The 13,537-nt window shown below is 44.0% G+C and overlaps 2 protein-coding genes across 5 annotated transcripts in view; one reads left to right on the top strand and one right to left on the bottom strand.

Annotated features, from left to right (window-relative positions):
• The window catches only part of LOC310766010 (uncharacterized protein), a 776,685-nt gene that overhangs the window by 574,879 nt on the left and 188,269 nt on the right, over positions 1 to 13,537 (top strand). The gene's annotated exons all lie outside the window — the stretch shown is intronic.
• Positions 1 to 13,537, bottom strand: part of KIF26A (kinesin family member 26A) — a 159,059-nt gene that overhangs the window by 59,570 nt on the left and 85,952 nt on the right. For all 3 annotated transcript variants that reach the window (XM_083609131.1, XM_083609132.1, XM_083609133.1), the window contains one exon: positions 3,196 to 3,362. In XM_083609131.1, the coding sequence (XP_083465257.1) occupies positions 3,196 to 3,362 (167 nt within the window). The remainder of the gene's footprint in view (positions 1 to 3,195; positions 3,363 to 13,537) is intronic.

Genomic DNA, 13,537 nt, shown 5'->3' with positions numbered 1-13,537 from the left:
AATGTGGCAGGTGGTTTCAAAGAGATTTGTCCTATCCGGAAAGAGATTTGGGGTTGTTGTTTTTTAATATCTCAAATTGCAAAAGAACATTTGTAACTAAGTGGGGAGAAAGAGGAGGAAAGGCGTATATTCCGTCTACATATACCGGTACAGAAATAGGCATTTGCGTAAGGCAAGAAGATAATATATTTCTTAAGCTGGTTTTCAACATTCCCACTTTACTCTCTCAGCATTCTGCCATATTCTAGTGACCCAAGTCACAGCATGAGGCCGGGTAGATAAAGGTCTGGAGTTTTGTAAATATCATACAAAAAGGTAACAAACAATTATATTTAATTACAAATAATGGAAGTTAGTACCTTCAAAATAAACTTCATATGGTTGTATACAGCTTAAGTGCACTTTCTAGAAGCATAAAATCTATCCCTAGAGATTCTTAACGCCTTTTCTTATGCATTGTCTCTATCTATATATCCACTTGTTCCCAAATATGATAGAAGCCACATTAGCTGAGCAGTGAAAGCTCTCACCTCTCTTGCTCTGAGATCAATTTATTTTTAATGCTCAACAATGGAACCTATAGAAGTCTCATCCACAATTAAAATCAATTTGTATGCATGGTTATGATTACTATTATTGGTATATATTTATTTATTTATTTATACCCCATCTTTCTTCCCTGACAGGGACTCGTTTACAGATAAAAATAAGAACAGCTAAAAACATAGAAAAATAATTATCTATTAAAGAACCATTAAACATTGATAGTGGTGGTGGAGTATAACTTTTATACTAAACCCGCAAGGAAAGGGAGCAAACAATCACCTCTCCCAAGTTGTTCTGCTTTGAGCTCTGCTGCTTTGAGCTATTTTCTCACATTGGGTATCAGAGTTAGGTTGGGATAAATGGCTTAAAGCAGCGGGGAGTGTTAAAGTAAGACCTAGGAGCCTTACAGAGCCACAACAGAGACACCAGCATTTAAAAAGGAAGAGGAAAAAAGCACAAGGTCTTGTTCATCATTCTGCCCAACTTGGAGCCAACCTTGTTCTCTTTATTATTATCCAACATTTCCTCCATGGAGCTCAGGTATACTGTATACTGTCCTAACCGCCCCTGATTGTATCTGCACTTGAAGCTTATTTGGCGAGTGCACATTCGAACCCAGATCTCTCTTCAGTCCTCGTCCCATAGTCTAGCCGTGAGGTCACGCTGCCTCTCAGCGAGCATTCTTTGCTCCCATAACCTGCTCTTTGATCCTAAGCTGTGCATTTTTGAACGTTCACCCCACTCCAAGATCCTTTAAAACCTCTGTAATTTCCCAGCAAGCACCTTTCATGGTGCAGAATTTGTGCCCTTGCACCTGTGAAAACCAGGACCCTCTCTTATTGCATCTGGGCCTCTCTCTAACATCTTAAGATTTTGATAAAAGAAACCTTTTCTTCTTGTGCCAGTTCTCTGATGGGAAAATACTGCTTCTGCCAAGCTCTGTGAGCCCTTCTCAGCCAGAAGCATCTTCCTGATTAAGGAACGGTAGTTTGGGATGGCAATTGCCTTGCAGTACGGCACTAGACCTTCCCTTCTTTCGAGAGAGAGTGGAATTTGGGAGTTAACTCTGTTTCAAATTTTGTTTAGGTGCCAGATTGTATTACAGCACGTGTGTGAGCAGGAGAAGACTACGCGCTTCCTCTTGAGGCTAATGAGTAAAAATATCAAAGTTAAATCTAAGAGTGTTGCATAATTAAGCCTGATGAAGTTGAGCAACCACTTTTAAACAAGGACTCTTGAGTCAATATGCAAATGCAGCCTGCGTACATTTCACCGAGCATAACAAAGCAAAATCTGCCCAAGTTATGTAACAGCTTGTGGGCGCTATCTACAAAAGATAGAATCTGTGTGAGAAAGAACAGAAAAGAGAAGTCCATGGGAGTAATGTTGGAACCCAGCAATATCAGGTATCCCAGGAGCTACAGAGAGAAGTGGATAGAAACACCAAAGCAGATCACTCGGTCCTTGTAGCTCAGCAGTGACCATACCACCAGAGAAGGAAAGCTCCAATCCAAAACCTCTGCTGCCTTGCAGGATATCTTCGGAAGAAGAAAAGGCTAAAGAGTACACCTTACACCAGGGTTTCCCAAACATCTGCTGTGGCCGGACTACAACTCCCATCATCCCTAGCCAGCAGGGCCAGTGGCCACAGATGATGGGAACTGTAGTCCAAAAACAGCTAGAGACCCAAGTTTGGGAAGCCCTGCCTTACACAAATTTGGAGTGGAGTCTCTAAGACAGTTGGATGGCACCTTGTACATCTCCTTCCAGCAACTCCTGCAGCCAAGCTAGTGCCAAATGTATTGCTCTGCTTTCCTTGGTGCACATCAGCAAGGCCAAGAAGGGAAATATTGTCATCTAGGCAGTCCAGGTCTTCCATGCACACTGCTCAGGCTTGCGCCCAGTGGAGGTCCCTTTGGTGCTGCTAACACAGCAGTTTGACTTCACCCCCAGAGGCGCCCTCCAATGTCTCTCGAGACAGACGAATGCCAACAACATACACCAGGGATATAAACCCTGGACTGCAACTTCCATCTTCCCTGGCTATTGCTCATGCTAGCTGGAGCTGATGGGAGATTTTAGTCCAATGACATCTGGAGGGCCTTCCCTTGTCTATGCTCTCCAGGTTTTCAGAAAGAGGGGCTTTCTGTTGTTCTTTTTAGCTGCCACTGTTCTCAGATGCCATACTGGGGCTCATGGTTTGGTGAATATCTAGCCTTACTCATGGGGCTACAGTTCCCAAGACCACCTGGTGTAAAGAGAATTCCTGTTTGTCCACACACACCTCTGTGAATGAGTGAGAATAGAAAGCACCTTTGTACATGCTTCCAAAACACAGCTCCCACTTTTCCTGGCACAGGTAAGCAAGATTTCCAGTAGAGAAGCAAGAGGTGGAAGGAAGGTGCCTAGCCTTTCGGGCACCCGTTGCTTTTCCGCTACAACTCCAGCCTGCTCCCAACCCCACCAGCTTTTTCCCCAGCAGAAGTTGCAAGCACATGCTTCCATCGCATAGTGATCCCATTCATCACCCAGGCATTCTCCTGCCTGAGCTACCATCTGCAACGACAACACCAACCGCCCCGTAAGCACTTGGTTTGTGGTCATTTCATACACAAGAGCAACGATGTAAATCGTAATGGTGAAAACTACCTTATGAAGAATGACGCTGCAGCTGAAGTCCCTGCAGAGACACCGGCCGGGGCGACCAGACTTTGGGAAGCCAATGGCCCAGTGGTTCCAGTTTGGTCACAGTTGTTTTGCCCTGAGGTGACTTGAATATTGGAGCTTTCCCTTCCGCACTCTGCTGCTGTAGCCTCCTAAGGGAAAAGCAAAATTAAAAACAGGGAGTTATAAATATATTAACTTAAGACCAATAGTACTTCCACCCACCTGAGATCTGTTGTGGGAATGCAATTGGGTATTTATTTAACTTCATTCATATACCCATCATCATCATCATTATATTTCAATATACCTGACTTGCACAAAAGAGCAGTCCATTAAAAAGCATCTTGCTTCAAGACTAGCAAAGATTTGGAGTTGCTCCCATGAAAGACTATTGGTTGGTTGCTTCCTTCCTTCTCCTTTCCTACCTCCCATAACTGCAAGTGCACATATTATTTTTTACACAGCTGTTCTCTGCGACAGCACTTCAAATCAGCAGTTTTAAAAATACAGTTACAACCACAACGAACGTTTCTTCAGAAACAACCAGTAGAAAAAGGGCAGGCCACATCCTTCCCTTTGGGCTGGTGGAAATCATGATGATAAATGGCACCCATCGAAACATCACCACACAGGTGGGGTTTTTTAAATAATAATAAAAACCACCCATGCACACAATGTGCTTCAGTACATTCACAATTGGGTAACACGCCATTTCATGCTGAGTGTCTTTCCCTTATTGGATTATCTGCAGAAAGGAAAATCCAAATTTAGTATGGGCTGCCACTTGGATAAAGAGGATGTCATGTGGACGCTGAGAGAGAGAGAAAGAGAACCAGAGAGGGAAAGAAAGAGAGAGAGAGAGAGAGAGAGAGAGAGAGAGAGAGAGAGAGGGAGCGCTTCAAATCCATGTTCAACACCCGTGTGAATGAGCCACAAAAGACAGGATGACTACCTGTCTGGGAGACTTCAGATCTCTTACTACAACCTAAACTACCATATTTACTTAGTAGCTATGCTATGTGGGACACAGATATTAGGCAATTTCGGCCCAGGAGACTACAGAACTGGGATGAGGATAGGATGTCAGGGAAATGAAATGATGAGAGAGGATGACAAAGGATGATGAGGGAGGATGACAGCATCAAACAGCAATAGAAGTGATGGTGACTGTTCAGAAAACACTAAAGATGTGGATTTTGACAAGGGGCTTGAAATAAGAGAGGAAGACACCTTGATCAAATTGATAGGGAAGAATCAAAGATGACTCCAAGGCTGTGTTTCTCAAAGACCGCCTGCTGCAGACTGTTGGCTTTTTCGACGCCAACTAAAAACCCATTTATTTTACCAAGCTTTCCGTGACTGAAATAATTTTTATGGGGCAGTTCACAGTATTTGTTGGCTTTGTCATGAACCTTACCCAGATTTGATTTCCGGTGTCTATCTTTTCTTTTAGTGTATTATTATGGCATAGTTTACATATTGGTTTTGTATGTTTGTAACCAGCTCTGGGGGCGGTTACAATGGAGAGAAATTCCCCAAATAAACTAAACTAAAACAAATGTGATTTCCAACTGTAACTGCACAATTAGGCTCCGGTGGACTGAGAAGACAAGACCAATAGTGGCTCCAACAGTCAAAAAGGGAGTTTCTGCTGTAGAGGGAAAGAAGGAGCAGATGGGGCTTGGGAACCTGAAAAGGTCTCCCATCTAGAAGAAGGAAAACTCTGGTCCTAGACCTCCACTGCATTGTGTGACATCTTTGGGAGAAAAAAAGGCTAAGGAATAAACCCTACACAAATCCAGAGAGCAGTCCATGAGGAGGTTGGACGGCATCTTGTATGCCTCTTTCCGGCAACTCCTGCAGCCAAGCTGGTGCCAAATGTAAAAGGTAAAGGTAAAGGGACCCCTGACCATTAGGTCCAGTCGTGGCCGACTCTGGGGTTGTGGCGTTCATCTCGCTTTATTGGCCGAGGGAGCCGGTGTACAGCTTACGGGTCATGTGGCCAGCATGACTAAGCCACTTCTGGCGAACCAGAGCAGCGCACAGAAACGCCGTTTACCTTCCCACCGGAGTGGAACCTATTTATCTACTTGCACTTTGATGTGCTTTCGAACTGCTAGGTTGGCAGGAACTGGGACCGAGCAACAGGAGCTCACCCCGTCACAGGGATTCAAACCGCTGACCTTCTGATCGGCAAGTCCTAGGCTCTGTGGTTTAACCCACAGTGCCAAATGTAGTGCTCTGCTTTCCTTTGGGCCACATCAGCGAGACGGAAAGGAGGATCTTGTCGCCTGGGCAGCCGAGGACCTCCATGCACACTGCCCAGGCCATAGCTGTCAACCTTCCCTTTTTTTGCGGGAAGTTCCCTTATTCCAGCGCCGTTTCCCACTGCTTCCCGCTGCTATCCCGGATTGTTAGATATCCCGTAGACTGTCCCCGGGACAGGTGAGACTGCTGATCCCTTATTTTCGAGGCTGCTGATCCCTTATTTTCAAATCTGAAAGTTGACAGCTATGGCCCAGCCTTGTGCCCCAGGGAGGTCACTTCAGTGCTGCAAATGTAGCAAAAAAAAAATGCGGGAGGCAGCAGCAATTAAGAGATAAGGGAGGGAGAAGGATTGGAGTAAAAAGGAATGGAAGGCTTGAACGGAAGGGGGTTTGAGCTACTATCTGGAAGGCCACACCAGCAGATCTTGGGAGTCCTACCAGCACAAAGATTTGGATCAGGTGACTTGAATGGATCATCTAAACCAGTGATGGGGAACCTGTGTACCTCCAAATATTGTTGAACTCCCATCACACCTAGCCCTTATCTAAGCCTGATAGTCCTGTAAGATGTTTCCCAAACCACCACATTCACCTGACAAGCCGTTTTGTCTTTCCTATATTCTGTACAGCGCCACAATAATAAGCAATAAAAAGGAAGCCATGTCGGCAAAGGTTCCATCGCTGGACAAGGTTAAAACCATGACCAGAGGCAGACAAGAGGAATAAAACGGGGACCCTTTGTTATAGGTAATGCACTGTTAAACTGTCTGACAAGCATGAAAACATGGAAAACGATAAGCAGAACCCTTTTTGTTTTACGGCATTATTCGGTGGCTGGCAGAACGGTTTATCTGCCTCAGTTATAACTGTCAGGAATTATTTCTCAGTCGCGCATCATCTACAAGCACTATCTGTTTTAAGAGGAACAAACCAAGCAGGCGCATTTGTAGCATCTTTCCACATGAGCAGCCAAAAGAACCGAGTAAAAACATTGATTTCTTTTGGGGTGGGGTTGGGGGAGAGAGACACCTACAAACATATAAAAGCCTTCACAGATACACACCACATTTCATATAACTCACATTTTCACAAGTGTTTTCATTCTCAGAGGAGATAGCTACTTTTATTTTATTTTATTTTTAACCTCCTGCAAAGCCGTGTGTGCAAATAGATCTTTGCCTGTTCTGGCAACCTGATTCAGAACCCACATCCAGTTATATAAATACCCAGTTATTCATATTGAGGGCATGGTGATTAACACAAAGGGGTCATTAAGACAACCCTTCCCTATTTGAACCAGAGGTGTTCTACAGATGCTTGCAGCTCCCACCCGGCTTTCTAACCTCAAAGCTACAGTCTCTCCAGCCGCAATGAAGTCTATCCGCTTAGAACTATAGAGCTGGTGTAGCACCCTGCTTGTGGTTAACACTTAGCTGGAATGAAATATTCAACGCAGCAATAGAGAAATTAAAATAATAATTTATTTGTCAGACAAATAAATGAGAGACACAGTGGTATATGGTTACCAAAGCTCTGCCCACTCCAGTCCTGATGGTCAGCACTTATATTTAGGGTTACTACAATTGGAGCTATATTCTTAGCCATTCCTGGTGGGCTATTTTCGGCCCATACTCCTGGTGGCACCTGTAGGGTTCGGAGGAGCTTGTTTAATTCTGTATCCAATGTGGGTTGGACTTGCAGGGCTGACATTAGGTGTCATGATTGTTCCTTAGGTACTGAGAGGGTAATTATTCCTGCTGCCTTTGATGGCAGTTTCATTTCTGGACCTCGAGGAGTGAAGGTGATTTGGGCCTGCAATTTGGACAGCATATCTCTACCTAAGAGAGGTATTGGACACTCAGGTATATACAAAAACTGATGGGTTAAACGATGTCCCCCAATCTGGCATTCCAAAGGTTGGAGGAAAGACCTCTTAGCTGACTGACCAGTGGCACTTTTAATGACTACACTTTTGGATGCCTTTTTCTGCAATAGTTCTGGGAGTACTGAGTATTCAGCCCCAGTATCAATCATAAAGTCTATTAAATGGCTCCCTAATTGAATCGTGACCGTGGGCTCCTGGAAGCCTAACTTTATGGAGTCCGGTCGTTCCTAGTCTTGGGTAAAATCCTCCTCTGACAGTCCAATGAAATTGTCTCTACTCCGTCCTTGTCCAGGTCTCTGATATCTTCCATCTCGGATCATTCCCCGCCCCCGTCCCTGGTTTCTTGGGCCGGAGCCTGGGCCTGGGTGTACTTCTTCCAACCTCAGGGGTTCAGGACACTCCCGCTTCCAATGACCCTCCTTCTTGCAATTCGCACATTGATTCCTTCCCAGTGGTGGATTCCTTCCCCGCCCTCTCCCTCCATTTAAGGGGCAGTAGTCTTGCTTCACTGCTGTGGCTAGCATTACTATCTTTTCCTTCTGCCACTTCTTCTTCTCTTGTTTCTCAGCCTCATCCCTATTCCGATAAACTCGGCGTGCAATGGCCATAATTTGGCTCATCAGCATCCCTTCCCATCCTTCTGATTTCTGAATTTTCTTACGAATGTCAGAAGCGCACTGGGCCACAAATGTAGCAGTAATCATTCTGCTGTTTTCAGGGGCTTCAGGGTCAAAAGGAGTCCATATACGATAGGCTTCCTGCAGCCTCTCTAAAAAGTCTCCCGGACTTTCATTTGGTTTCTGTTCTACTTCTGAGACTTTAGACATATTAGTGGGCTTCTGGCATGCCCTGCGGATACCTTGCACAAGCGTCTGGCAGTAGGTGGTAAGCCTGGCCAGGTGAATTGCATTGTTTGGATCCCAATTAGGATCTTCCAAGGGAAAGTTGTCCTGGAGATGACGGTCAATATTAAAAATATTTCCCACTCTGGCCTGCTCACGCAAATATATCTGTGCCTTTTCAATTATGTCTCTTCTTTCCTCAGTGGTGAACAGAGTATTCAGGAGTTGGCGGCAATCTGTCCAAGTAGGACTATGAGTATTTACTATTGAAGTCACCAAGTCCATCATAGCCTGAGGTTTTTCTGCGAAAGACGGGGTGTGTGTTTTCCAATTCATCAGATCCGTAGTTGTGAATGGAATGTACTGGAGGGTCGAAGTTCGAGGTGGCCGTGGTCCGGGTTGCCCGTTAACCAGCACAGGCTCCTCAAGTGCATCAAATACTCTTCTAAGAGGGGCTACTACCTGACCTTTCTCTTCGCTTTGCTCTAGGGGCCTCAAATCATAGGGGATGGTATTTGTCCCAAGACGTTCTTTTAGCAGCTTTAGGCGCCTAGCTGTATTGCTTGCTGACCGATCAAGGTCTCCCTGTAACTTCTGTAATAGTTCTCTAGGACTTGGGTGTACAGGGGTTTAGGGTGGGCAATTAGTTGGTCCACTAAAGGAGACTGTAGATGGAGGTCTACTGGGACTCACAGGTGGAATAACCACTTCTGCTTGGGTGGATTCCAATGCCTCCTGAAGATATTTATCATAATCTATCAAGGAATCAAGTTCTGCGACTACGGGTTCATTATTCATTCCATTTTCTTGCCTTGGGGTTACAACTGGTGGAGTGTTTGGATTAGGCTCCCCTCGACGTGGCGCATAGGGTGGAGGTGGAAGCACCTCTTCCTCTGGTCCCTCAAAAATGGGTTTGAGTTTATTTGGCAAGATTCCTTTCCTAGCTTCGGCTTTTACAGCCAATAATTTGCATCGTTGGACTTTGCATTCCCTTATCCATGGAGGATTATTATTTAATGTGCTCAGCCAAGAGTCTATATATGAAAATTGTTCTGGGCACCCTCCAGTTTCTTTGGCGATGTTGGACCAAAGTTTGCTTGCTAAATTTATATCAAAAGTTCCCTGAGGCGGCCATCCAGTATTTTGTTTTGGCCAGTCTAATTCACATAACGTTCTCAAGCGCTCTGGCGTCATTTTGACTCCATATGCTCCTGAGAAGGCTTTCTTAAAATTATTTAACATACATTCAAGAGGTGTATTTTCCCCCTTTGAACCCCCAACTCCCATTGTATGGCCCTGTGAAGTATCCACTCAGTCACTCACACTCTCACTTCGTGGGGTTCCTTGCCCAGTGAAGTCGCCTTACTGGGAACCGAAGTAGTACCCACTCCACACTCAGGTCAGCTACAGATTGTACTTTCTCACACATACAATGCGCTGGATACTTCACCACACTCTACCTCCCAACCTTTCCCTTTTCCTCCACCAGACCACCATCTGATGTACCCAACCACCTAGCGTACTCAGTTCCCCCTTACTGAGACGCAGAAGTTTGATCAAGACTTCTCTTCCTCCCAATTAATTGGAGGGCCTCAAATCCTTTTGTGCACTTACCCTTAGCTGGTTCCCTGTTTATTTCTCTGGTTCCCCGTCCCCGGTCTGTCGCCGTGGTGAGCAGGGTATCAGACAGACGAGACTTCTGCGTTCCCCTGGAAAAATGTTCCAGTGCGCGCTGGGTAAGCAGTTAGTGGTCCTCCCTCTTGTACCCTGCCCGCTAAGGCGAAGGGGCTGCGTTCCAGCAGACCACTTATCCGAGTCACAGAGGCACCGTAAAATGTAGCACCCTGCTTGTGGTTAACGCTTAGCTGGAATGAAATAGTCAACGCAGCAATAGAGAAATTAAAATAATAATTTATTTGTCAGACAAATAAATGAGAGACACAGTGGTATATGGTTATCAAAGCTCTGCCCACTCCAGCCCTGATGGTCAGCACTTATATTTCCTCAGCCCAGCCCCCTTGCTCCTCCTTTGGCTGCCTCTGTCCAATCAGCCTGGTTGAAATTCCTATTGGCTGTTTGCTAGAACCAATAATAAAAGATACACCCATTTCCTATTACCTTTTATGGGAGACAAAGAGCTATATTTCCTTCTATCTATAAATGGCAAACAAGTAGCCATATATCTTACATTTGCCTCAACAAGGCACCTTAATTACCAGATCACCTCTTGCCCTTCTGCCCTCCAAAACAGATGGCTAATGGTTTTAAATTTTTATCTTAAACAGAGGTCAGATATCTTGGGTTCACATTCTCACACACCATCAATGAAAGATCTCCTTCTTTGGAGGTCTTTAAGCGGAGGCTTGACAACCATATGTCAGGAGTGCTCTGATGGTGTTTCCTGCTTGGCAGGGGGTTGGACTCGATGGCCCTTGTGGTCTCTTCCAACTCCATGATTCTATGATTCTATGAAATAAGAATCTAACATAAGAATCTAACATTTCTTACTTTCTAAATCCTTTGCATAATTACATTTAAGCCAATATATTTCATACATAACATATATAGATTTTTAGAAGCAAAGGCCTTTTCTAAGTAAAACTTCTTCAGTTTACACCCCCCTTTCCTGGCCAGTTGCTTTTCCCATTAGCTCTTGCCCTTTAACCTGTGGCTCAAGTCTCTAATGGGAGACACATGGTATTATATTTTGTTAAACAATGAATCCTACTATTTACCAACTCTTAATTAGTGCTTTTGCAGCTTGATTGTATTCTGTAGGGTCAGTAACCTAGTAACCTTTGCTCTCAGCCTGTAATTCCCTTTTTACAACTTTGAGAATTTTGGCTCCTGCTATAAATCAGGGGGCCCTTGTCCAGGAGGATAAACATCTGCCAAAAGTCTTTTAGACAGCTGGTCTTCTGCCTGGCATTAAAAACACACAAGCACCTGCAAATATATATATATATATATATATATATATATATATATATATATATATATATATATATATTAAAGCTCATTTTAAAATACAAGTCTTGATCAGATGCCTCATTGGAAGGGACCAAATCTACTCCAGCCCCCTGCCTCTCCCCATATGATCAGACCTGGACCCTGTGGTTGTCATCCAAGGTCCTTCTCTATGTACCTCCATCCCAGAGAGGTTCAGAAGGTGGCAACAGGAGAACAGGCCTTTTCTGTAGTGGCTCCCCAATTGCGGAAGGCTCGCCTGGCGCCATCGTTACATGTCTTCACGGGACATGTATTTATGGGACCTCGTATTTACGGGACCGCCTCTCCTGGTATCCCCCGCAGAGGACCTTAAGGTCCATGAATAATCATAGTTTAGAGGTCCCGGGCCCTAAGGAAGTCAGATTATCCTCCACCAGGCCCAGGGCCTTCTCAGTGATGGCTCTGACCTGGTGGAATGCTCTGTCCCATGAGACCAGGGCCCTGCAGGATTTAACTTCCTTCCGCAGGGCCTGTAAGACAGAGCTATTCCACCTGGCTTTCAATCTGAACTTAGTCTAATCTTTTATTCCCCTTCCTTCCCTCCCCCTCCCCTTTTTATGAAGATTACCCACTCTGGGATCCCACAGCTAATTCTCCCCTGGTCTCCTTGCTGGCCCAAATAGGACTAATTTAGCCAGCTAGCCCTGGTGATCATCTAATGTTTATTGGATGGATTTTCCCCCTAAATTGATTTTTGAATTCTGAATTTATTGTTATTCATGTTTTATACTGTATTTTATGCCGTTTTTTGTTGCATCAATTAAGTGTTTTAAATTTGTTGTTAGCCGCCCTGAGCCCGGTTTTTTGAACTGGGAAGGGCAGAATATAAATACAAAAAAATTATTATTATTATTATTATTATTATTATTTATTATTATTATTATTATTTAGCTGCCAGGCAAAAACATTCCTCTTTACCCAGGCCTATGGCTATTAAATCATCTACGGCCTGAGAAAGTGTGGAGTAGAGGGCTGCTATTATGATGACGATTTTATTGTTATGCTGCCTGTCAGTATGCTTGTTATTAGGTTTTTATTACGTTTTAATCACTGATGTTCTGTAACGTGTTTTTAATGTTGTACACCAACCTGGGATCTTCTGAAAAAGGCCGGTATATAATTTTTATTATTATTATTATTATTATTATTATTATTATTATTATTATTAACAAAAACAACAACAGGGTCTGCATGGCTTCAGGACATGCTAAAACACTCTGGAGCCTATTTAGTCCATTAGCCAGTTCCCACCACAGCCAACCAGAAGTGCCTATGAAACTCACAAAGTGGACAATGGAGTGTGAGGGAACAGCCCTCTCCTGATACAGTGGTACCTCGGGTTAAGAACTTAATTCGTTCTGGAGGTCCGTTCTTAACCTGAAACTGTTCTTAACCTGAAGCACCACTTTAGCTAATGGGGCCTCCCGCTGCTGCTGCGCCGCTGGAGCACGATTTCTGTTCTCATCCTGAAGCAAAGTTCTTAACCCGAGGTACTATTTCTGGGTTAGCGGAGTCTGTAACCTGGAGCATCTGTAACCTGAGCTACCACTGTATTGTTATCCACTGACTGGTATTCAGAGTCGCCTTGCCTCTAATTCTGTAGGCAGCTTACAGCCATCATGACTTACAGTCATTCATGATCTCATCCTTTGTCTTGATTCCCCCAGTGCAAGACACTATTCATGCGAATGTAGAGATCAATGCAATTCATTTTTAAACTATTTTTAGGAAGGACTGCTAAAAGTAGAGTCCAGGAATTCGTTTTAAAAATGCTTAATTAGAGGAGATGCCACAATACATATTTGTAGCTAGGGTTAACGACTCCGTGAATGGTAATGGATGATGTTTCTGCCGTCTGAAATACTACTCTGACATTTCAAACTAATTAGTTAAAATAAATTTAGGCAAAAAGAGACAGCGTTGTAATGAAGCACAAATGCAATTAAATACTCCCCGGGATGCCACCAAACTTTAAAATCCACAATGCTATAGATCATGTTTTACAACCATCTCCTATGGTGACGTGCTAGATCTTTTCTATAGTTAGTTAAATCCACTGCTCTGCATCTATTGCACAGAGACATAAGCCCTTTTTGCATGTTTCTTGAGTGAAGGAGGCACCACACAATTACTGGGAATTGGGGGATACTCTTGGCTCCAGCCTTGGCATGGGGCACTAGGGAGTGTCATTTTAGGGGGTGAAGTGTACTTTTTGCAAATTTCTTCAGTGAAAGGTCTTCAAAGTATGTTTTTGGGTGTGAGAAATTCAAATCTGCTATTTTTTGTGATTGGACAACATTTAGCTTGGTAAGTCTACTTTT

The sequence above is a fragment of the Podarcis filfolensis genome, assembly GCF_964270895.1.
Source record: "Podarcis filfolensis genome assembly, chromosome: 1".
In the NCBI taxonomy this organism is placed as follows: domain Eukaryota; kingdom Metazoa; phylum Chordata; class Lepidosauria; order Squamata; family Lacertidae; genus Podarcis; species Podarcis filfolensis.
Note: the sequence above shows the minus strand (reverse complement) of the source record. Positions and strands in the feature narration are given on the sequence as shown.